At 47.1% G+C, this 24,669-nt stretch overlaps 1 protein-coding gene across 1 annotated transcript in view; it reads left to right on the top strand.

Moving 5' to 3' along the window:
* Nucleotides 1-17,222, top strand: part of LOC134071730 (low-density lipoprotein receptor-related protein 1B-like) — a 250,591-nt gene extending 233,369 nt beyond the window's left edge. Inside the window, exons 87-93 of the mRNA XM_062528566.1 lie at nucleotides 332-493; nucleotides 2,330-2,504; nucleotides 3,952-4,056; nucleotides 10,423-10,499; nucleotides 11,805-11,895; nucleotides 13,576-13,726; nucleotides 17,015-17,222. Of these exons, the coding sequence (XP_062384550.1) occupies nucleotides 332-493; nucleotides 2,330-2,504; nucleotides 3,952-4,056; nucleotides 10,423-10,499; nucleotides 11,805-11,895; nucleotides 13,576-13,726; nucleotides 17,015-17,155 (902 nt within the window). The 3' untranslated portion in view covers nucleotides 17,156-17,222. The remainder of the gene's footprint in view (nucleotides 1-331; nucleotides 494-2,329; nucleotides 2,505-3,951; nucleotides 4,057-10,422; nucleotides 10,500-11,804; nucleotides 11,896-13,575; nucleotides 13,727-17,014) is intronic.
* The last annotated feature ends 7,447 nt before the right edge of the window (nucleotides 17,223-24,669 follow it).

The raw sequence follows: 24,669 nt of genomic DNA, 5'->3' as shown, positions 1-24,669 counted from the left end.
CACCTCTTCTCTTCTCTTCTCTTCTCCTCTGCTCTTCTCTTCTCTTCTCCCTTCTCCACTCTTCTCTCTCACTCTCCCCTCCTCTCTTGTTCTCCTTTTCCCTCTCCTCTTGTCCTCCCCCTCTCCTCTTCTCCTCTCTCATTCTCTCCCCCTCTCCTTTTTGCATTTCTCCTCTCTCCTCCCCTCAATACATCTCCTATATTCTCTCACTTCTCTCCATTACCCTTTTCTCCTCTCCCTCTTTCATTTTCCTCTCCTCTCCTCTCCTCTCACTACTCCTTCTCTTCTCCCATCCCCCTCTCCTCCTCTCTCTCTCTGTCTCCCCCTGCAGGCAGGCCGACGTGTCGCTGTGCGACGGGCTTCACGGGGCCGCAGTGTGAGAGGCCGGTGTGTGACGGCCACTGTCTGAACGGCGGCACCTGCGACGTGAGCCTCGGCAACCAGCCCACCTGCCGCTGCCTCGCCGAGTACACCGGGGACCGCTGCCATTACCGTGAGTACCGCTTCCACTGACCGACCAGTTGACCCGAGGGTCAGACCGACCGACTGTCCGCCATTTGGACTTTTAAGCCTTTAATTGACAATAATAATAGGGAAGAGTGGACAGGAGATTAGAGTGTGAGACAGAGAGAGAGTGCGAGAGAGAGGTCCGGTGAAATGACCCCAAGCCAGATTCGAACCCGGACCCTTAAACGGTGCCAGACGCCCAAACCCTAAACCACCAGTGCGCCACATCTCTGCCCGCCCCCAATTTCCTCTACTTAACGTCACTCTGTTGCCATTCCCCCCGCTGCCCGCTGCCCGCCTCCAACAACAGGCAGAGGGGCGCCAGGAGGAGCCCACGGGCAGCCGCCATCACACCAGCAATTAGAGACTCACACACACACACACACACACACACACAGCAGGAGCACACACACACACAAGGCAGCGTAATCAGCTTATGGCCGTTAGACGGCATAACACTGGACATAAGCACGCGGCGCGGCGTACCGAGAGCCGTTTGATCATCGCAGGGTCTCAGGTGGCCTGTAGGGTGGAGCAGGTCTCTATACGTCTCTGGCATCAGAGTCTCAGGTGGCCTGTAGGGTGGAGCAGGTCTCTATACGTCTCTGGCATCAGGGTCTCAGGTGGCCTGTAGGATGGAGCAGGTCTCTATACGTCTCTGGCATCAGAGTATGTCTGTACAGCACGTCTCTGTCAAGGCAACGCTACTGCGCTGGAGCTCTTGTTGTGCTGTACTGTAAGCCGGGCAGCTCTCTCGGCTCTCGGACAGCAGCTGTCTGACACACACTAGCGTAGCCGCGCTGCAGGCGTGAGATATGACCTCACCGACGTGTGACGGCCAGCGTGCGGGTGTGAGAAATGACCTTGCCTTGGCACACACACTGTCACGTCCACACTAACACACACGTCCCAAGCTTGTCATGTCAACATGAGTTGCACACTCTGAAGACTGTCACAGATGTCAGGCAGGATGGAAGTGTCATATTCCATATTAAATTATATTATTTTGTATTATAATTGATATTATTATTTACTGATGAGTAATAGGCAAGGAAACATTAAAGCATTCTTCTCTCTCAAGGTCAAGGTTAGATTTATTGCCATATAGTGAAGATACACAATAGGAATGTTTTACAGCCATTCACGTATGAGTATGGTTAACAGCAACAGACATAAAATAGACATAGACATGACAATAGTGACAATAGAAGCTGAGGTAGTAATGTTGAAAGTGCTGATGATATGCAGGCAGAGAGCAGTTAAGTACTGTAAAGTGCAGTGGACAACAGTAAAAGGTGCAAACAGTGCGTCAGTGCATTCAGTCCTAGAGAGAGTTCGAGCTGTGATTGAAAAGCCTGGCAGCTGTAGGGAAGAAGCTCAGGTGTTGTGTCATTTAGGAGTTCTAGGGATAGGTAGTTGTTTTTTTTTAGGAATAGATGTGTCCATTGTATGGTATTGTATGGTAAAATATGTTTTGTGATACATTGCATGCCAATTCTGTTTTGCTATTTCTTTGTTTACATGGCTTCTCCTTGTGAACAATTGTATTATATTCTTCTTTTTTAATCAAATTCATTTGATATACTTACTGTAAATGACAAAAATCTTTATGTGCCATACTAAATTCTGGCAATAGACCTGGCCATACTGTACTGTATATCAGGAAGTAACTAGGTTCTCTGAAAAAACTGAAAAGGAAAATATTTCATTCTTTCTCATTCTCAGTCTCAGACTCACTGAGCAGTTGACCTCTAACTCACTGAGCAGTTGACCTCTGACCTCACTGACCAGTTGACCTCTGAACTTTACTTCCTCTGGACAGATATCTGCCACCATTACTGCATCAACGCCAAGGCCTGCACACTGTCCAGCTCGGGCCACGTGGAGTGTGTGTGCCCGACGCAGTACGAGGGGCTCAGGTGTGAAGTGGACAGGTGTCTGCACTGCCACGGGGCGCCCTGTATTGTCAACCATGACTCAGGAGATGTCTCCTGCAAGTGAGTGAGGCAGAGAGAGAGTGTGTGTGTGTGTGTGTGTGTGTGTGTTGACCATGACTTGAGAGATGTCTCCTGCAAGTGAGTGAGGCAGAGAGAGAGTGTGTGTGTGTGTGTGTGTGTGTGTGTGTGTGTGTGTGTGTGTGTGTGTGTGTGTGTGTGTGTGTTGACCATGACTTGAGAGATCTCTCCTGCAAGTGAATGTGTATGTGTGTGTGTGTGTGTGTGTGTGTGTGTTTGCCTTGACTTGGGAGACTTCTCCTCTCTTACAAGTGAGTGAATGTGCGTGTGTGCGTGTGTGCGTGTGTGTGTGTGTATGTGTGTGTGTGTCTTTGCATGTGTCTTTTGATGTCATGTTGTTATTAGGGTGGTGTGTGCTGACATGTACTGTATGTTGAAGTGCATCCTGAGTATTCCTTTGCACGTGTTCTGCACATGTTTCTTTAGCACGAATGAGCACAACTGCATGCATTAAAGAATAAAGACTGTGGCTCTGAATCATGCAGCATCAGTCATCAGTCCACACACACACACACACACGCATGCCGCATGTTCTAGTCCATACACCAACACTCATGTCAGGACACAAGTCAGCAAGCACCCCCCCCCCCCCCCCCCCCCCTCACACACACACACACACATGTGCACGTGCGCTGGGACACGAATCACAAGTACATTAAAGCACCATCACCCCCCTGTTGCACTGAGCAGGTTTCAGTGGCACGACCCCCTGTGGCACCCGGCTCAAGTCTGGCTCATATCCGGCTCAGGTCTGGCTGACGTCCAGGCTACTGTAGGTCCTCTCCTGGCTCACCTAGCTGCCTCCACTGTGACGTTCCTCCAGGACTTTGTGATCTTAACCCCCCCCACCCCCAACACACACACACACACACACACACACACACACACACACACACACACACACACACATTGTTTTTTTGTTTTTCAAACAGATTTCAGATTTCAAGTCACTCTCTTTTATTTGTACAGCAAATACAGGTACATTTGGTCACAGCAATCAGAACTAATCTCTCAAAGCTCTCAAACACAGCAATCAAAGTAAATCGCTCAAAGCTCTCAAAATCCTAGTGGGATCTCAATTATTAGGAATTTCTTCCAGGAAATTGAAGGTTTTAGAACTCCCGCGGTCATGTCTGTTGAAAAATAAGCACGCCGCGCCCTAAGAAGGTCCTGGGGGGAGGGACTAACTCTGTTCCGCGCCCTAATAAGGTCCTGGTGGGAGGGACTAACTCTGTTCCGCGCTGTAATAAGGTCCTGGTAGGAGGGACTGACTCTGTTCCACGCCCTAAGCAGAGCAGAGTCAGTCCCTCCTGGTGGGAGGGACTGACTCTGCTCCGAGCCCTAATAAGGTCCTGGGGGGAGGGACTGACTCTGTTCCGCGCCCTAATAAGGTCGTGGGGGGAGGGACTGACTCTGCTCTCCTTCCCAGCTGCACCAATGGCAGGATAGCGTCCAGCTGTCAACTGTGTGACGGCTACTGCTACAATGGGGGCACCTGCCACCTCGACCCTGAGACCAGTCTGCCCTTCTGCCAGTAAGTAACATCGCCATGGAGACAGCACCCCCCCCCCTCTCTCTCTCTCTCTCTCTCTCTCTCTCTCTCTCTCTCTCTCTCTCTTGCTCTCTCTCTTTTCTTTCTCTCTCTTTCCTTCTCTTTCCCTCTCTCTTTCTCTCCATTCTGTATGTCTTTATTGGAAGTGCTTTGCTAATCGCTTTGTGCAAATGTAAGACGACGTGTGGATTTTCCCATTTGTTGCTGAAGAAAAGGCAGAGAGAAATCCTCTCCTCCTGACCTCCATCTCTATTCATTTGCCGAGAGGGCGAGGAGGAGGATGTCTTTGACTCGGGAGCAGGGACGGCTTGATTGGCAAGAGGCTCGCGGGGAGAAACTTGCGCAGCAGGGAGCCCCTGACCACCAAACAGAGCTCCGTCAGTATCCCACAGGGAGGGGAGGCAGGAACAAAGGGGGAGATGGGATGGGAGAGATACCATATCTATCTATATATATATATATATATATCATCTGAAGAAGGAGGGGGGGGATGGAGGGAGGGGGGATGGAGGGAGAGGAGGGGAGGGAGGGAGAGGAGGGGTCAGAAATGGGAAAGAAAAAGGCAACAGAGACAGAGAAGATAGACAGAGGAAGAGAGATGGATTTAAATGGTCTGTGAACAAAAACAATATATAGGGTGAGACTAAAAAGGGAGATGATGGAAAAAGAAATGCAAGTGAGAAAAGAAAGGATGGGAGAGGGGGATGGAAGGGGGGGAGAAGGGAGGAGAGGAGGAGAGAAGGATAGAGGGAAGGAGAGAGGAGAGAAGAGGAAATGGGAGGAGGAGAGGAGAAGGGAGGAGAGGAGAGGAGAGGGGAGGAGAGGAGAGGGGAGGAGAGGAGAGGAGAGGAGAGGAGGTGAGAGGAAATGGGAGGAGGAGGGGAGAGGAGGGGAGAGGAGAGGAGAGGGGAGGAGAGGAGAGGGGAGGGGAGGGGAGGGGAGGGGAGGGGAGGAGAGGACACGTTTGTAATGATGGACAGGGGGAGGGTGAGATTCCTCATCTGAGGCTTCAGAGCCACCTGGAGCTGCAGCATAAAGGGCTGGGGCAGGCCATTAGTATTCCACACCTGCAGCTGGGCTCTGGGCAGACACTTGAAAGAGCATGGCCAAGACTCCAGCGCCCTGCACAGCCAGCACCCTGTGCCTTCCCCAGAGACGCGCTCCCGAACGCACCCGCTCCCTGAGGACTACTGACTAGCTCACAGACATTCAGGGCATTTAACACTCATACACAGAAAGACACACACAAAGACACACAGAGAGATTCACACACATATACACACACACACACAGACAAAGAGAGATATACGCTGAAAGGCGCACACACACACACACACACACACACACACACACATACACACACACTCTCTCTCTCACACACACACAACTACCCTCATGGGGCGGCTGGTACAAGCTCTTAATCAGCTTCAGCTCTCCCCTCCCATAGTCTAACAGATCATCTCTCGCAGGTGTGTGTTGAGGTCTCAGGTTGCTCAGTCGGTGCAGGTGTTTGAGGCCGTGTCCCAGTGTGAAGCTCAGGGATTCTCAGAGGCACGTTTAGCTCTCCCTGCAGACTTGCACAGGAAAGATGCTCGCAACTCCCATGCCACTCAACATGCTCATTTGTTTATTCATTCATACATTAATTCATACATTCATTCATTCATTCATGCATTCATTTATTTATAATTCATTCATTCATTCATTCATTCAGTCATTCATTCTCATTTTATTGTTTCTTTGTTCGATCATTTGTTCATTCATTAATTTCAATTATCTGAATTCCCCATTCATTCATTTGTCTGTTTTTTTTGTTTGTTATTTTTTCATTCACTTATAAATCTAATTCTTTGCTAAAACAACGTAACTTTTCTCCATCTCCTCCTTCCTGATGAAACATGGCCGACCCGTCGAGATGTTCCCCAGTGCTAGCGTGATAGCCAGAACCCTTCCCTGCTGTTAGAGCCGCTAGCCAGCCAGCTGCCTCCTCTCCCACACGCCGCACAAAGGATGGCTCTTTTTGTCTTCCTCTAAATGCTTTTTAGACATCTACATTCATCTAGATAATTGGCTCTTTACCTTTTCCGTTCTTGTTACGCGCGTGTTTGTCTGACCTTGGTCTGCCGCGTGGGCACGGCGATAAATTGCCGCGCGTCCACAATGGAAAATCTATTTGTATGCAGATTGGCCCTGTTGTCGGCGAGGTTGCGGGAGAGCTTAATTGTTTGGCCTGTAGTGTCGCCATACGGCGGCGAGATAAGTAGAGGAGGGCGTCTCAGCTCCGTCCCACCTTCGTCTCAGTGTGGTCTCCATTCCGTCTCAGCCAGGCACCAGTTCACCGTCTCTCTCTCTCCATCCCTCCCTCTCTCTCTCTTCCCGGTAACCATGTCACGTTCTCACAACGTTAGCTCCTCCATCGAAAGCTAGCGTCCCTCATCAAGCTCTAAGCAAACACGCAAACAAACAAACAAACAACAAAAGAACATGTTGAGTTGAGAGTTGCCGATGCCTCGATCTCCCACAGACCTGAACACAATAGAAAGAAAACGAGGGGGGGGGGGGGGAAAAAACCTCCACCGTTTTTTTCTTTTTTTTCCTTTTTTTTTTAATCGGATCTTTCTTTTTTGTTTTTGTTCTTTCGGTTCCTTTCTTCGAGTGCCTGTTTGGACAGCCCGGTGAGATCGTTCCCCTGCTAATAGCGTGCTCTCCGAGCGGAGCGGAGCGGAGCGGAGCGGAGCGGCGCGCCAAGCCAAGCCGCCTGAGCTCAGTGTGGAGCCGCTGGCTCGGGTTCTGTGGGTTCTGTGGGTTCTGTGCGCGTCCGCTCCGGGTCCGCTCCGGGTCCGCTCCGGGTCCGTCTCACCTCACGGCCGTCTGCTCAGCTGGCAGCGCTCGGCGTCTCCTGGTGGGCTGCACTGACCCCGAGAGTCCTCTCACAGAGCAAGACAAAGCAACACTGCAGCCAGACACCGCCGACACACCGCTGAGTTTAAGGATAGGTGTGCCTGGGATTGTGTGTGTGTGTGTGTGTGTGTGTGTGTGTGTGTGTCTGTGTGTGCGCGTGTGCATGTGTGTGTGCGTGTGTGTGTGCGTGTGTGTGTGTGTGTGTGTGTGTGCGCGTGTGCTTCTGTGTGTATGTGTGTGTGTCTATGTGTGTGTGTGTGTGTGTCTGTGTGTGTGTCTGTGAGTGTGTGTCTGTGTGTGTGAGCAGGAGGGTGGTTAGCAAGTGGGTGTGTAGCGTTCACATATTTGTTCTCCTTTTCTTAGAACACCTTAGGCCCTTTTCCACCGACAGAGAACCGGCTCCGTTCCCACCAAGCAAAAGCCGGTTCGGAACGTGGCACCTTGGTTCGGAAGTCGAACCGAAAAATACTTGTTTTTTCTTGCGCACTGGAGTGGGCGTGTCATGTGACATTCAGTGGGGAAAAGGCTAAAAGCACAAGTTTTCCATCCATATCAACTGTTGCCATGAGTAAACAAAACGAGTCAACTAGCATTACACTGCAGACGTTGACTAGCATTTTAAACAGCTCATTTCTGCCGTTTTTTATGGGACATCTAATTATATCATTTATCCATCTCATTAACTTTTGCTTTTGCATGCACCACCCATTGTTGATGACGCTTCCGGTTCGGTTCAGAACTGGTGTAAATGCGGGCTGGTTCACTAGATAGCACCACGGTTCAAAGAATTCTGAACGGCACCAGTTCAACACCAGGTTCGTTTTCGGTGGAAAAGGGCCTCTGGAGTAGTTTCTTGGTTTATCAAAGAAGTGTGTGTGCATGTGTGCGCGCGTGCGTGCATGTGTGCAAGCGTGCGTGTGCGAGCGTGTGTGTGTGTGTGTGTGTGTGTGTGTGTGTGTGTGTGTGTGTGTGTGTGTGTGTGTGTGTGTGTGTGTGTGTGTGTGTGTGTGTGTGTGTGTGTGCGTGCGTGCGTGCGTGCGTGCGTGCGTGCGTGCGTGCGTGCGTGCGTGCGTGCGTGCGTGCGTGCGTGCGTGCGTGCGTGCGTGCGTGCGTGCGTGCGTGCGTGCGTGTGTGTATGCATGTGTGTGTGTGTGTGTCTGTGAGCGAGAGCTAGACTCCATCCTGACTGAAAGCAAAAGTGCGTAGAATATGTTGTGCTGTCATTTCTCTTTTCCTTTTGCTGTTTCTTTCCTCCTTGTTCTGTTCCTCCTTGTTCTGTTGTCTTTTGTGTTCGCTCACGTCTCTGGCGTCTCACTGCCGTTCTCTGCTGCAGCTGCACGGCCGCGTTCAAAAACCAGCGGTGTGACGAGCGAGCCAACCCGTGCGATTACTACTGTCAGAATGAGGGGATTTGCACGTTAACTGCCTTTAACAAACCCAGCTGCAAGTAGGTCACTGTCTCTCTCGCTCGTTTTCTATTTCTCTCTCCCTCTCTCTCTTTCTTTCTCACTCTCTCATCTCTCTCTTTCTCTCTCTTTCTTTCTCTCTCTCTCTTGATCTCTCTCTACCTCTCCCTCTCTCCTTTTCTCTCCTTCTTTCTCTCTCTGTGTCCCTTCCTGCTGGCTACCTTTTCTCTCTTTTCTCTCCTCCTTTCTCTCTCTATCTCCTTTCCCTGATCTCTTCTCCTCCCTCGTTCTTTTGTAAAGTCTAGTGAATCCCCTGTTCCCTATAGAAGGCTCTCCGCCTGCTCTCCATATCCAACTGGAAACATCCAATCAGCATGGGCCTTGTTCACTTGCCCCGCCTCCCCCACCGTTCAGCCCCTCCCACTCATGCTATGCCCCATCTCTCGACCACTCTCACAGCTTACCTGCCCGACAAACACACCTGCATCTCGGGTCACCTGCCCGGCCAACACACAACTTGTACCTTATGTCACCTGCCTACACACACCAGTTCCTCTCTTGTTAATTTGTGTTTGTGATTATCTGTTTATGTTCGTGTTTGCATTTACATGTTTTCCTTGTGTGTACATGTCTGTGGGTGTGCATGTGTGTTTGTTCACTAAGTGTGTTTGCAGATTTGTCTGGCTAATTGCGTTTTTGTGTAGCTAGGTGTCTGTGTGTGTGTGTGTGTGTGTGTGTGTGTGTGTGTGTGTGTGTGTGTGTGTGTGTGTGTGAGACGTGTGTATGTGTGTTTGTTTGTGTGTTTGTGTACGTGTGTCTCTCTGAGTGTGTGTGTGTGCGTGTGTGTGTGTGTGTGTGTGTGAGTGAGAGTTAGTGTGTGTGCATGTGTGCTAATAATCACCATGCAAATTCCTTGTACCTTGCACACACATTGCTTGCCGTGTCAGTTAGCTGCTAACTAGCATGGTTAGCACATCCCTGATCTGTCTTAGCCACGGGACTATGAAAAGTAACGGCACACTGTCACACTGTTCACATCCTGTCCTTTAGTGCTGCTGTTCTTGAAACGTCCTGCTGGGGCCTGTTCTGCGTTCACCCCTTTAGCATTCAGAAGTTAGCTAGGCTAGCCCATCACCTCTGTCAGCTGAAGCGCCATGCTGTCAGTCAGTGGTTAGTGAGCTTGGGGCTGGATGTGTTTAGGTGTGAACCATCTGCAGCAACATGTCGGCCTGCTCAAGGCAGAGTTGGCTAAAGGCTATTTGTTTGACCACAACGAAGCCCTGTTCACACAACACCCCCCACACCTCCCCTCATCTCTGTCCCCATGTCCAGGATGTCTTGTGGCTACTGTATATCAGCCATCTCGGCCACAGCCTTGCAAGGTGCATTTGAGCTCAGAGAGCAGGACACACACATTCTTCACATTCACTTCCCGGAGGGCATGGACCATGCTGCTGTCCATCCTTGGGTCACTCGTGTGGAGAAACTGACCATTCTCACATAATCACGTCTCATCTCCCACATTAGCACTGCTAATGCTAATGCTACACCACCAGACATGCATTGTGTTATGGCTGCAGTGTGGCCACTCTGACTGAATGACTTAGGGAAGGGTCACCTGTGTGTGAGTCATGTGTGTGTTTTCCTCCAAGGCCAGCTAGACACTGACGTTATGAATGAGGCTTGTGCAGTACAGTACTTCTGCTGAATGTGCTATCAGAATGTTCAGGCGGATGTTTCACATGCATGCTTCAGTGTCAGTTCCAGTGCCTTTTCAGTACCAGTTCCAGTGCCTTTTCAGCACCATGTTTCAGCACATTCTTTTTGAGACCTTTGGTAAATATGGGACAGGCATGTGATTGTTTTATGAGGTTGTTGTGTTGCATGATCTTTCTTGGAGCCGAGTAGGCGGTGGGCTGATAGCCTACTGAGGCGGACGCTTGTGTGCTCGTGTGCTCGTGCTGTGTCGGGGTGCTGTCCCGGTGGTGGGTCACACACGGAAAACTGTATCTTTATGCTCCTGTTTCTGATTGGTTAACAGGTGTCCAGCCAACTGGTCAGGAACGCAGTGTGAGAAACCTGCCCCCAAGAGCAGCCGCTCGGACAACATTAGTGGGAGTGAGTATGGAAAGGACACCAAGCAGAGCATACACTCACTGTAACACACACACAAACACACCACACACACACACACACACACACACTCATACACACTCATGCTCATTCATTCTGACACACACATGCAGAGACTCTGTCTGACACACTCATGCAGACACTCTCTCTCACTCTCACACACACACACACACACACACACACACACACACACACACAGAGAGAGACACGCAACATGCAAACTGCATGCCACTTGGCTCCTAGAGGCACTGGTGCTGTGAGGACTCCGAGTGTTGTCCCTGCCTGAGCTCGTCATCACTGTCTGCACTAAGATGTCCTCCTCTCTCGGCCGAAGGCTGTCGCTTGCAGGCAGGTTGGAGACCTTTTCTCAGGCGCCGAGCAGACATTTGCACTGATGTGATTTAGTCCCATGCCGGCACTACTGACATTTTGCTGTAGATTTGGGCACTTCACTGTGTGGGAGACCTTTGTCTTCTCTCTTTCTATCTCTCTCTCTGTCTCTCTCTCTCTCTCTCTCTCTGTCTCTCTCTCTCTCTCTCTCTCTCTCTCTCTCTCTCTCTCTCTCTCTCTCTCTCTCTCTCTCTCTCTCTCTCTCTCTCTCTGTCTCTCTGCGTTCTTTCACACTGAAGAATGGCCTTTCTAGCCGTACTGAGAAGACTTCATGGCTTCATCATCAAAAAGGCAAATGGCGACCCCGCTGATGGCTGTTTCTAATGTCCCCCCCTCTCTCTCTCTCTTCCCCCACACACACACACACACACACACACACGCGCGCGGGCGCCCGAGGACTCGAAGCTCCGGCGCTGATGGAGAAATGTCAAGCTCTCTGACTCATGAGCTCTCCTCGCAAAGCACATTCAAAGCAGTGGGGAGAAAGAGAAAAGCGATTGAAAAAGAAAAAAGAAAAGAAAAGATGGAAAGTGGAGAGGTCCATGGGCATCTTGAGAGAGAGAGAGAGAGAGAGAGAGAGAGAGAGCGGAGGTTAATGATACCTTGGCTTTGGCTGTACTGTACTTTAGGTTGCCATTAACTACCGCTTTGTTTTGCTTTATTACTATTATCGGAGCAGCGGGAAAACACCACAAGCAGATATTAAGGAAATCTGGGAAATTGGAAATCAGACAAAATGTGAGCCTGTCTACACTGAATTATGCCTCTTAAAGATCCTCTTTCTCTGTGTGTGTGTGTGTGTGCGTGTGTGTGTGTGTGTGTGTGTGTCTGTGTGTGTGTGTCTGTGTGTGTGTGTGTGTGTGTGTGTGTGTGTGTGTGTGCATGTGTGACGCCCCACAGGAAGCATAGCCATCATCGTGCCCTTGGTTCTCCTGGTGATTATCGTCATGACGGTGGTGGTGGGGGTTCTCATCTGCAAGAGAAGGCAGAGGTACGGCAAACACACAGAGTTCACTCATGGAGGTGATCATCGGGGACGCAGGTGTCTTGCTGATGCACATGTCTGTACACATTGTGTTCTAAAGTGTTTTCCTGATGATTAGAAACAGGCTAGAGTCTGATGGATATTCATGTTCCAGGGCTTTGCTCGCACCCCTGTCTCTCCGTGTCACATTTGCCATCAGCCTATAGTATCTACAGTAGTTATCTGTTTTGCTATCAGTCTAATCTAGTATCTACAGTAGTTATCTGTTTTGCTATCAGTCTAATCTAGTATCTACAGTAGTTATCTGTTTTGCTATCAGTCTAATCTAGTATCTACAGTAGTTATCTGTTTTGCTATCAGTCTAATCTAGTATCTACAGTAGTTATCTGTTTTGCCATCAGACTAATCTAGTATCTAGTCTAGTTTAAAGTTCTCTCACTAAAGCTCTCCATAACCTGGCTGCTCTCTACCTCAGTGACCTTTTGACCCCATTCCTCATACCTCACTTCCTTAGATCTTCTAGCAGTATCATACTGTCCCTCGCCTCAAACTCACTACCCCTGGAGGCAGAGCCTGTAGCGTCGTGGCCCTCAAACTCTAGGGGCCATATCTTGCGCCTGGCGCAAAGTGGCACAAAGCTAGGGTGACCAGACGTCCCCGGTTTCAGGGGACAGTCCCCATTTTTGGTTGCCTGTCCCCCGGAAAATACTGAAAAACTACCTATGTCCCCATTTTTCGAAGATAAAACTTGTATATTTCAATCAGATTGATAGTCAAACTGAAAATGTTCCAGTTTTCCCCCGGTTTTGGTTTGGACTACTCAGCTAGTCACACACAGGTTTTGTGAAGCAAGTACTAGTGGAATAGTGTGAGCAGATTCCTTCAGACTGCTGACTGTTAAACACCAAAGTGCTGTTTAATGTTGCACTGCTGGTTCTTAAAGGAAATGAATGACAAGTGTCATTCTGATTGGTTTAAAGGATGTTACATCCAGAACACATCCATGACTGATTAAGAAACATACTGTATGAACAACCCTTTTAAACGGTACGTGTGCTGTCTGATCACAAAGACACACTGTTTAATTAAGGAATGTGGATTGGATTAAAAAGTCATTAAAATGTTCGTCTCTGACCAGGCGTTTCAGATTACTAGAATAGAGCCCTTGAAGTCTTTCCCTCAACCTCTCTGCGACTGCCTTACCTCCCCCCTTCAAATCTAACTTCAAGATGTTTCTTCTCCATCAGCGTTTCCCCTCCTCCCCCTCCTCCTCCTCTTTCTCCTCTTCATCCTCTCAATTATTCTCAATTGTTAAGAGTATTTCCTTCCTTGCATTTTGTCTGTTGTGTTACGTGTTTTGTAATTGTTTTCTTTTTTTTCCATGGACATAGTAAAATGACCTTTGGTTTGTGAACAGCACTATAAAAATGTAATTTATTACTGTGCACTGTATCACTGATATAAAACAGTAGACGATGTATACTGTGGTTAGTACACAGAGGTTTGGAGTTGAATTTCTTTGAAACACTGGACAGTAATAATAATCAAATAATCATTGTTATTTCACCACCACCACCACCACCACCCCCACCCCCACCCCCACCACACACACACACACACACACACACACACACACACACACACACACACACACACACACACACACACACACACACACACACACAGGGGTAAACGAGTGCAGAGGCAGCCCATGGCCAACGGAGGTCTGAATGTGGAGATCGGCAACCCGTCCTACAACATGTACGAGGTGGACCACGACAATCACGCTGACGCGGGGAACCTGCTGCACCCCAACTTCACTCTGGACCCACACAAGGTCTGACCCCTGCCCAGTCTGGAACACACACACACACACACACACACACACACACACACACACACACACAGGCCCGTTGAGGGCAGAGGGATGGCGGGCTGAAGCATTGGTGTAGTGAGGGATGGAGTGTAGCCCGGCTGAGATTCAGTGTCAGACTGCTTTCTGGCTCAGCAAGGATGTGGGAGCTACAGAGTGTGGACCTGTAGCAGGTAGCAGATAAACCTGGAACAGGCCCGGATCTCGTCTATCTTAGATCCTGCAGATTAAGGCCAGACTAGAGGCTTGTCTCCACCTGTAGATGGATCGAGGAACACAAATGCTCTCGTCCTGTATGCTCAGCTGGAGACCTCAGTAAGAAGTTCCTGTTCAAGGAAAGATCCGTAGCTAAAACAACCTGGGGTCTATTTATGGATCATAACGAGTTCAAACCATATTATTGCTAATGCAAACAACAATCTAGTTCAGAACTCCTCCGATTAACATAATTTTGCTCCCTAATGAAAGCTTGAACTCGTTATCGTCCTTAAATAGACCCCAGGTTGTGTTAACTCCGGATATTTCTTTTAAGACGCTCTTAGTCATATTCTCTGGAGATGTATGTCAGGGTTGTACTGTTGTTCCAATCGATAGATAGATGGACGGGGAGCATACCTATGTTCCCCAGGTCCTATATTCCCCGGGTCCTATGTTCCCCACTTTGTATGGAACCGGGGAACATAGAACCCTTTTTTTCTTACATTTTGAAAAGGGTTCTATGTTCCCCGCTTTTCCAAAAAAGGGTCCTATGTTCCCCGGTATGTATTGCGACCTGGGAACATAGGACCTTTTTTGAAAAAACTGGGGAACATAGGACCCGGGGAACATAGGGATGACCCCGATGGATGGATAAATGGACAGACAGACAGATACTTTGTCCATTTGATTTTTGTGAAGTCTGTTAAGAGGGTGCGCTATTCATCTCTGCTGTCTGTTTGTTAGAGTTTGTAATTTTGTTTCCTTGTACTCCCCCATGGGCCTATTCAGCTTTCATCAGCGTTTTGTTTTTGTAGCTTCCAGAATCCTAGCTGAAGGTCATTATTTACCACAGCCTGACATGCTAACACAGGGGAATTTTATTTGCCTTTTGCCTCACGCTAACAAATTAAGTCAACTAATGAATCAAATGTAACTCATTTAAAGTCAACCTTAAATCCAACTAACTCACTCTCAGGGCTCTGCACAATGTGCAGTGCAATGCAATGCGTGAATACCAACCTGAATGAACTAATGCTAATTTAATGGACTACACAACATTAGCATTTAGTAAGTTACCATAGCAACACCACACTGCACGCAAGCACCTGTGGGTCAACGCACAGATGAGGAAGTTCCATTACCTTTTGAAAATCATTTACAGTCTTATCAATGGCATGTTTCTCTAGATGTTGAATTAAATGGTGCAAATGACAACTGATATCTGCAACACTGCATGTCAATAAATGAGCAAATATTGGTATTACTGCCTCTACGTATGGCTACCGCCCTGTGAAGTCAAATTAGAGCCTACAGTATGCAGTAAAGGTAACTAACTCAGTTCTCGTACATTGTAAATGTAGCTAAGTCGCATAGCGTATGCTAAATCTTCCCAGTCGTCGTCTGTTAGCTTCCTTACAAATGTGCTCCCTGTGGTGTCACTGCACTGTCCTGCCCACACACAGCTCTTGCACCTGCTGTTAACAGACTACTAATGCCAAAACTTTCACACTTTGAGCTTATCTTTGCTTTGCTTTGCCTTGCCTTGCCTGAGGCCGAACTAACAGGGTGTGTGTGTGTGTGTGTGTGCGCGTGCTTGTGTGTGTGTGTGTGTGTGTGTGTGTGTGTGTGTGTGTGTGTGTGTGTGTGTGTGTGTGTGTGTGTCAGGGCTGGTGTGTGCGCTCCAGTGAACCTCCTCGCTGTGTACCTGTCCATCCTGTCCCTGTCCCAAAGGAGATGATTCCAGGACAGGTGAAACACCTTTGATCTGATTCTCACCTACTCTGTGTTTGTGATTGTATCTGTGTGTGTTTGCATGTGTGTGTGTGTGTGTGTGTGTGTGTGTGTGTGTGTGTGTGTGTGTGTGTGTGTGTGTGTGTGTGTGTGTGTGTGTGTGTGTGTGTGTGTGTGTGTGTGTGTGTGTGTGTGTGTGTGTGTGTGTGTGTGTGTGAGTGCGTGCGTGTGTGTGTGTGTGTGTGTCTGTGTGTGTGTGTGTGTGTGTGTGTGTGTGTGTCTGTGTGTGTGTGTGTGTGTGTGTGTCTTGGTAGCCTTAAGCTTCCTTCCAGCATCATCTGTCTTAACATCTTTCCGGTGTTTTCATCACACACTGGGATGTTACGCAGTGCCATTGTAGCTTCTGTTCTCTGCATGCTTCAGTCATTTATCACCATATGCATGCTCTTAGTGTAGAGTACTAACAGACAGACAGTCATTTAATTAATTACTAAGGGGGAAATAGCTAATACACAGATACTGCAATCCTCCAAATAGCAATTCCATCCCAGTCCAATCCCTCTGTGTGTGCCTATTGAAATCTGTGTTCCATGTTGCATGAAATAACCTGTATGTCCCGAGAGTCTTATTTTTATGCCAGTACTGGTGTCTCTCTCTGTTGTTCAAACAACAGTCATTTGATGTCAAATTGGTCTCAGTGAGGATTGTTTACAGATTGTATCAGAAGTTTTGATATACAGTATGGGTCTACATAGTATTTTTATGTGCATGTTTGCTGATGTTGTGCATATGTGCATGTTTACTTTTGTGTGTGTGTGTGTGTGTGTGTGTGAGAGAGAGAGAGAGAGAGAGAGAGAGAGAGAGAGAGAGAGAGAGAGAGAGAGAGAGAGAGTGAGAGTGAGAGTGAGAGTGAGAGTGAGAGTGAGAGTGAGAGTGAGAGTGAGAGTGAGAGTGAGAGTGAGAGTGTGTGTGTGGTTGGAGATGTAATTTGTGCTCTGTAGACATTGTTTGTGGTTAAGACTCGTGCCGTTAAGAATGTATTAATTAAGTGTTTGCACGCTGTGACTTGTGCCTTTGCGGGGGAAGCAGGTGGCATCTGCTTCTGTTCTGCCCTACCTGTCACCGTCTACCTCCGTCACCTGGCAACGTGTCACCGTCCTTGTCACAATTCGCTGGCGTTATGCCTGCTGATTTAGCAAAGACCTCGCAAAGGTCGCACGTTGCGTGCACAGTTTTGCATTTTCACATCTCACCTGTTGTGTCTGTCTTCTTCGCCGGTGCGACAAGCCGTTAATTATCTTTTTTCCCGTCGCTGCTTCGCAGGCACTAAATTACGCCAACCCGGTCTACGCCAAGATGTACGTCGACGGACAGCACTGTCGAAAGCCGGTGATCACCATGGACGAGAGGAGAGAGCTGCTCCCAAAGAGGCTGGAGGTGGCCATTCGAGAGACGGCCGCGTAGCCCCTTTTTACCACCACCGCTTTTCTACGCCTATACAGATGTACAGAAGAGAGAAAAAACAAAAAAACGACAGAAAAAAAAATGAACGACGACAAAGAACACTTTTCTATGTTCCATCCGTTTCCTCCACCTCCACAAGCTCACCGGTCCAACAGTGTTAAGAATCATGGATATCTGTTGCTTTATTTGCATACCATACCAAGTATACGCCAATGCACTATACAAACCACAACATAAGATATTATGCTGCTGTTATACCAGTTATTATATTGTTGTATTTACTTTGAGTTAACAAGGATTAAGAGGATTTATTCAGTATTCATCGTTATTTCTGTAGGAATTGTTTAATGAATTCATATGTGCACAGTTGCCTTTGGTAACTCATTTACCAACACACATTGATTATATGCCCAAGTTGCCTATCCCATATATCAGATGATCACATAAGAACCAACCTCTTTTTTACATTAATGCAATTTCACGGTCTAATTTGTTTCGGTTTGTTGGATTTGTGTTGTTTCGTTTGTTTTGTTTTGTCGTATACATATGTGTGCGTCTGTCTGTTGAAGCCTGTTTATTTATTGTTATTTTTGTGTTAAGATTTTGATTACTGATAGATTTAACATTCTTCAGTTGTTCTTATTCAGAAGGCCATATGCAAGTTCCTTTCATCCATCACCTTTGCTCGATACTTGTAGACACAAGTTGTTATTTTGTTTTGTTTTGTTTTTTTTCCAGTTAGCCACAGTCATGTTAACCTGTCACTAAGCTGTCACCAAATGGTTTAGATGTGTGTGTTGTCACAATCAAAGGGTAATTCTGAATTTGTTCATTTTCATTTTGTTGAGGTCACAGACTGTTTGTAAGGGACTGAATGAAGATGGACACGTGAAACAAAATGGGCTCATAGCATTCTTATTTTAGAGACAATGAAGAACCAAAACCATTGCGCCATCTTTAACAGAGAGAAAAAAATCTACACACACATAGATTTACAAAGTTTTATAATTTTGTATTTGATTTATATGTCGAGTTGGCTTGTACTTTAAGGAAGTGTATTAAATGTATTACTTTTATACGAAATGTACAGTACATCAGTATAAAATAAAAAGGGTTTTATTGCCATTTGAGATGAAACATTTGTCAGAATGATATCTCTTTTATCATTGTACTCCGTGCTAAATGTACAGATGTGAAGGATGAATATGTATGGCTTTACCAACACATGTGGAACCAGTGCCTCTCACCATGGCAACCGAACGGTACAGATGAAAAAGAAACACATCAAGTCAAGTTTCTGGTACCAAGTTCAACCCAGCTTACTGAAATTAAGTAGAATTCATTCTTGATTATATGCAGGGACATAATATCAGAGGCAGCTGTATTTGTCAGAATGCTGTGCCATCATTATCTGTCATCATTTTCTTTCTTTTATTTACCAAAGAGACTATGTAACCCAGGCGCTTGAGGATGACTCGATTTTGTATGCATCTCCCTGCTCGGACGCCTGCCCATAGTCCATATGTGATGATAACACTGAGGTGATGCCTAACTGTGAACTGTGAAGGGGCAGTGGGGTTTTGTGTGTGTGTGTGTGTGTGTGTGTGTGTTTGTGTCGGGGGCAGGGGGTGTTGCAGGTGATGGTGTGATATTGCAGGTGCCGAGATGTCTAGCTGGATTTAATAGGATTACCTGCACTGGCAGCAATCAGGACACAAACAAAGTCACCTCTGCCACCTGCACGCTGCCCGCCGACGCCCAAATCACCAGGCTTAGAGCGCACACAGCCGGAGACAGACAGGAAGTGACATGGGGCTTTGACTGGCCTGATCCTCTCAACTATCTGCTAGAGGCCAGTGGATAACTGGCACATATACACACACACACACACAGACGTGCGTACACATGCACACACACACAGACACACAAACACATACGCACACACGCACACACATGTGCGTACACATGCGCGTGCTCACACATACACGCACACACACACAAACACACACACACATACACATACACACACACACACACACACACACACACACACACACACACACACACACACACACACACACACACACACACACATAGGTATGGAATGAAACTTAATAAAAACACACTCAAGGGCTGATCCCCTTGATGCTCCTCCACACGTATTATGTTATTAGCGATAGCATCTGACCTCCCACTCCTCCTCTTCATAGCCTTTAGTCTTGCTCATGAAGAGAGCGCATGGTGGATGTGTAGTTACTGTGTGCAGAACACAGCGCCAGTGACTTATTTAAAACGTAACATGAAGCCTCAAAAATCACCTGCTGCTGTCAGGGGTTGAGAAGTCTAGACGACAGCAGGGGGCGCTATATGCGAGTAAACTTCTGGGGTTGTTCTTCAGCAGAGGAGCCGTCCTTGAGTGCTGTAAACATCACACACACACACACACACACACACACACACACACACACACACACACACACGACCCTTTTCCACATGCACTTGGCCATGTCAAGCCAAGATGTGCCAAACTAATTTGCTTTTTTAATACAACTAAAACTCACACACACACACCGCAAGGATAGCTTGAGTTTAGACTATGTTAGCTGTTATTCGATATGATTGTGTTGTGAGTTGGTGTGTCTTTGTACTTGTGTATAGTGTTGTGTGAGAAAATCCCTATTTATAGATCTTTTTTGCGGTGTTTAGCAATGTTATGAATTATTAAAAAGAACCGCTCATGTGATTTTGTTTTTTACTAATTGAGAAGCACCTGTTTAGTCCTCCTAACCACTTATTACAAGATATTTTATTTGCAGCTATATTTTATTTCTTCCCAATCTCTCTTTCCACAGAAGTGACATTATTCACACTAATTAAACAAACTTAATGTGATCTCCAAGCAGCGGAGAGAAAGGAACATCTGTTTGGAATAAAAAAGAAAACTAAAGAAACAATAATTCTGCTTCTAAATGGCTGGGTGCTTCATTTGAAAAAAAACTGCACATTTTAAACCTTTACTCTTATGCACACAGTGTTCTTTGATCAAACACAAAGAGCTCTGACTGGAGCAGCTATCTAAATTGTTCTTTTTTATTCTTTTAAAGTGTGAGTCAGTGTTCACGTGGCCATGTATTGGTGTGTTTCTTTTGAATTGGGGGGGAATAACAACTCCATGCTATCCTTCTAGAAGTTGTGTAGGTGGTGTTTTCAAACACTACAGGCTAGCGAGTTCTTTATGGTGTTGTCTCTTCTCGGCGGCCCTGCAGTAGTGATCTTGGTTCTCCACGCCTCTTTTGTCTGAATGTTTAGTGAAGTCCTAGAGTTTGTTTTCTCGCTGTGCAAGATAATGGCCCTGCCGCTGGCTGTAATGAACTCTCAGGGAAACCGTGTCCAATACACTTAGATTTTATTGCTCTCTATAAAAAGAACACAAAAGGGAAAATATGTTAGGCGGATTTTTTCTTTTCTTCTCATCCAGTTGCTCACCCAAGATGTTTTTTTTTCCTCTGTTTTCTTCCACAAACAGCAAAAGTGAGTTCCAATGACCTGAGCCGCTAAGGCCTGACCCAAGATAGCTCCATTCACTAATAAATAATGTCCAGTAGCACCTAAATCACCAAAAAGCTTTTCATGTCCATTTATTTGAGCAGGGTTTGGGTTCGTGCTGGCTATTTCCGTAAATTGCACCTTACATGCAACTGAAAGGCCTCTGCCTTAACTGCATACTCTCACAGAGCAGTGGTTCTCCTGTAGTTCAAAGGCTATCTGCAGAAAATGACCAGCCATCGCTTCTGTATAATTACAAAGGCACAATGTGTGCCTTTAAAACTGTTAACCGTTTTTCCTCACTCCGTTGGAAGCTATTCATCAGCCGAACAGGAAAGTCACAAATTTGGGAGTCACTTCTTTTTGAAAAGACGTCCAACATGCTTATTTGCAGATTAGAGACAGTGTTTGAGAAACATACCTCTTCTAAGGTCATTTTTTTTGAGGGACATAAAAAAAAAATCATCCAGGTAGACGCTTGACCAAACATGAAGATAGAGTGGCGTGGCTGGCTGAACAAGGGCCTTCAACAACACGCCGAGCTCCAGTCTCCTCGTTTTGATGCTGATTGGTCTGTCACTTGCTCCCCCTCGCCCCGGCGGGTCAGGGGAGGAATGTGAGATCAGGTGACCCCTGCGGTGTGAATGTCACAGGCCGTGTGTGTTTATTTACTCGCTGTGCTTTGTCTTTCCCCATCGCTGACTAACGCCAGGTCACCAGCACCTAAGTCCTCTTGTCTGGAGCTTGCTCTTCCGATTAGTCTTTGTTTTGGGATGTTTGTTGTACGTCTATGTATTTGTTGTTTGAATGTTTTGCGTGTGTGTGTGTGTGTGTGTGTGTGTGTGTGTGTGTGTGTGTGTGTGTGGAGAGAGGGTGGGGGTTGAGAGGCTCTGTCTGGCTTTGTCTTTCTGTGTGTGTGCTCGTGTGTGTGTGTGAGAGAGAGTGCAGTCTGTGTGTGTGTGTGTGTGTGTGTGTGTGTGTGTGTGTATACATCTGTGTGCCTTTCTCTCTCTCTCTCTCTCTGTGTGTTTGTGTATGTGTTTGTTTGTGTCTGTGTATATTTGTGTGTTTGTGTGTGTGTGTGTGTGTGTTTGTGTGTGTGTGAGAGAGAGAGAGAGAGTGAGTGTGTGCACCGGCGTGAGAAAGAGAGAGAAAGGGAGCATATCAAAGCTCTTCCCTTCCCCCTGTGGAGAACAGAAACCTGTGTGTTTGATCACACACACACACACACACACACACAGACACACAGACACACGCACACACACACACACACACACACACACACCAGTACCTTTTTCACTGAGTCCCGTTCCTCTCCTGTTCCTCTTTGCTGTCAGTCTGTGTTCCCTGCACTCGTTGAGAGAGTAATTTCAGCCCTTATCTTCACACACACCTGTATGCAGTGCTGGCTAGTTCACCTTCACTTCACCACCCTCTCGACCACTTTATACCTGGAGCCTCCAGAAACTGACCACCGGTCAGCACACACACACACGCACACACACTCACACACACACACACACACACACACACACACACACACACACACACACACACACACACACACACACACACACACACACACACACACACACACACACACACACACTAAAAAAAACTTGAGGCTTCGCTGGTCAACCTCAATGGAGACCAACGCAGCAACCCTGTGCAAGTCTCAGCCCTTATCACAGTGGGCCACCATGGGACAAATCAAGAAGCCTTTATGAAACATGGCACCTGTTTGTGGTGAAAGGCGCGGTGTAGAATCACTCCTCTCCTTGCAGACGGACTTTGAAGCTGGGTTTGTCTGTCCAGAGCATGTGTGGTATGTGGCTACTGTGATAACGAAACCATGCATGCGGACGAAACAAAGCGCCGGACCGTGGTCTGTTGGCCCGCAGATGAGTGATGGCCGTGGTCTTTGCCGTGGGACGGGTGGTCCGTGGCTTCTGGAATTAGGGTCACTGAGAGGTTAAAGACAGGTGACCTCTTGTCAGTTCTCGGAGACGCGGACATTTGTCTGGACGCGTCCTGTGTTTCTCGTGTCCTTGTGGTGAATTTCCATTGACTGTGCACATGAACCTTCAGTCCTGAAGCTACTGAGGGAGAATAAGTTACAGAGAGAGAGAAACAGACGGAGAGAGAGGGAGAGAGAGAGAGAGAAAGAGAGAAATACAAGTGAAATTAAAAGTGCTTTATCTGCTAGTGTTAGTAATAAATCCACGTTGCCTTGGGGCATGGTGAACTCTAGTAAAGAAAAAGTGTTGCCTTCAGGTGGTGGCTCTATTCTTCACAAGCTCCTTTTTTACCAGCAGCCTCACCTTCTCCCTCTCTCTCTCTCTCTCTCTCTCTCTCTCTCTCTCTCTCTCTGAATCCTGTTGTTCCTCTCCTCCTTTCTTCTGCCTGTTCATCAATCCTTCTCGGACATACTCACTCTTGCCTGTTCTTGCCCTTTCACCCAAGCACTTATGCCTAATGCAAAAGCCTCATGCGCTGTAAGACAAATAGAAATGCTGGAATGTTCTCTGCGGTCTTTGGACTCAGGTGTTTAAAGCGTTTAAAGTGTTCGACCATTAAGGGACGATTAAGGTCCGAATGCTTATTGATGTTGCTAGTGATTTCAATTGGCCTGGTTTCCCTTAACTGCAGCTATGTTCTGTGACTCCCCCGGTCTACACATCAATCCCTCTCAGGATTATTGACATTCGCTTGTTCATGCTACCCCACCTAAGCACTTATGCTTAACGTGGAAGCCTCACATGTTGTCTTGTAAGATTAATAGAACTGCTCGAATGCTCCCATGCTGCCCTTAGTTTGAGGCGTTTAAAGTGCTTGCTTGTCCACTAAAGAGCAATTAAGGTTCGAGTGCTTTCTGATGAGGTTAGCCATTTCAGTTGTTCTGATTGTTTTCTTTTAGCTAAAACACTAGAGGCCACATCCACATGGTGTCAGAAGCTAAACTAACGCTTAGCATTGTATTTTCGACCAAGACCACAAGTTCTCGCTTAGCTTAGGGTGACCAGACGTCCCCGGTTTCAGGGGACAGTCCCGGTTTTTGGTTGCCTGTCCCCGGGAAAATACTGAAAAACGTTCCCGTTTATTGAAGATAAAACTTCAGTCAAACTGAAAATGTCCCCGTTTTTTTTCCAAATTTTTGGGATTATTTCCCCGGTTCTTGTTTCGGACATCTGGTCACTTTAGCTTAAAACTCCCTTCTGAATTGGAGATGTCTCTCAGTTTGTGGATCATCATGGATTGAACTTGTATTTCCTCAACAGACTGTGGCTGACTCTGGTATGGACCCAGGCCCTGTGCTGGCGTTTGGTCCATTAGATCCACACCAGATCAAACAGAACCAGATGGAAAAACAGATCAGTCTGGGCCTAATCCAAAACAGCTCAGTTAGGATTGCGATCAGAAACTAGATTGGCCAGGATCAGATACAAAACAGATCAGTCCACTGCAGAACCCAAATTCACACCTCAGGACCAGACCAACACCAGTCAGTTGCTGGGACGTGGTTTCAGAAAGCTCTGTTTAGGGCTATGCGTTTACAGGATTCGTTTGGATGATCGGCAAAACATCTGTTTAACCCAAAACGCGTCTCCGTGTATGTGGACATAGCCTAAGACATTCCTTCCACAGGCAGCACGCATCCACTCCTTTCACACCAATTACATGTAGGTGTCTGTCCAGATGGAGACATGAAAACATGGCTAGCGCTGTTTTAATAGCTAACTGACAAAACAACAGGTCAGGCCGTAAATGTTCTATCATCAAATCAGATTCGGTGACAGTTTGGACAGCTTTGCTTATGCTTTTGCTATTAAGCAGCGCATAATTGACTTGACTCCAGTGAACTATAATTACTTATCCACTCCAAGTGTGAGTCTGTTCAGGGCCAAGAGATGAACCGCATTTAAACATTCATCACTGACTCCCTGGAGGAAAACACAAAACCTGATAAC

The sequence above is a fragment of the Sardina pilchardus genome, chromosome 23 (assembly GCF_963854185.1).
Source record: "Sardina pilchardus chromosome 23, fSarPil1.1, whole genome shotgun sequence".
NCBI lineage: Eukaryota > Metazoa > Chordata > Actinopteri > Clupeiformes > Clupeidae > Sardina > Sardina pilchardus.
Note: the sequence above shows the minus strand (reverse complement) of the source record. Positions and strands in the feature narration are given on the sequence as shown.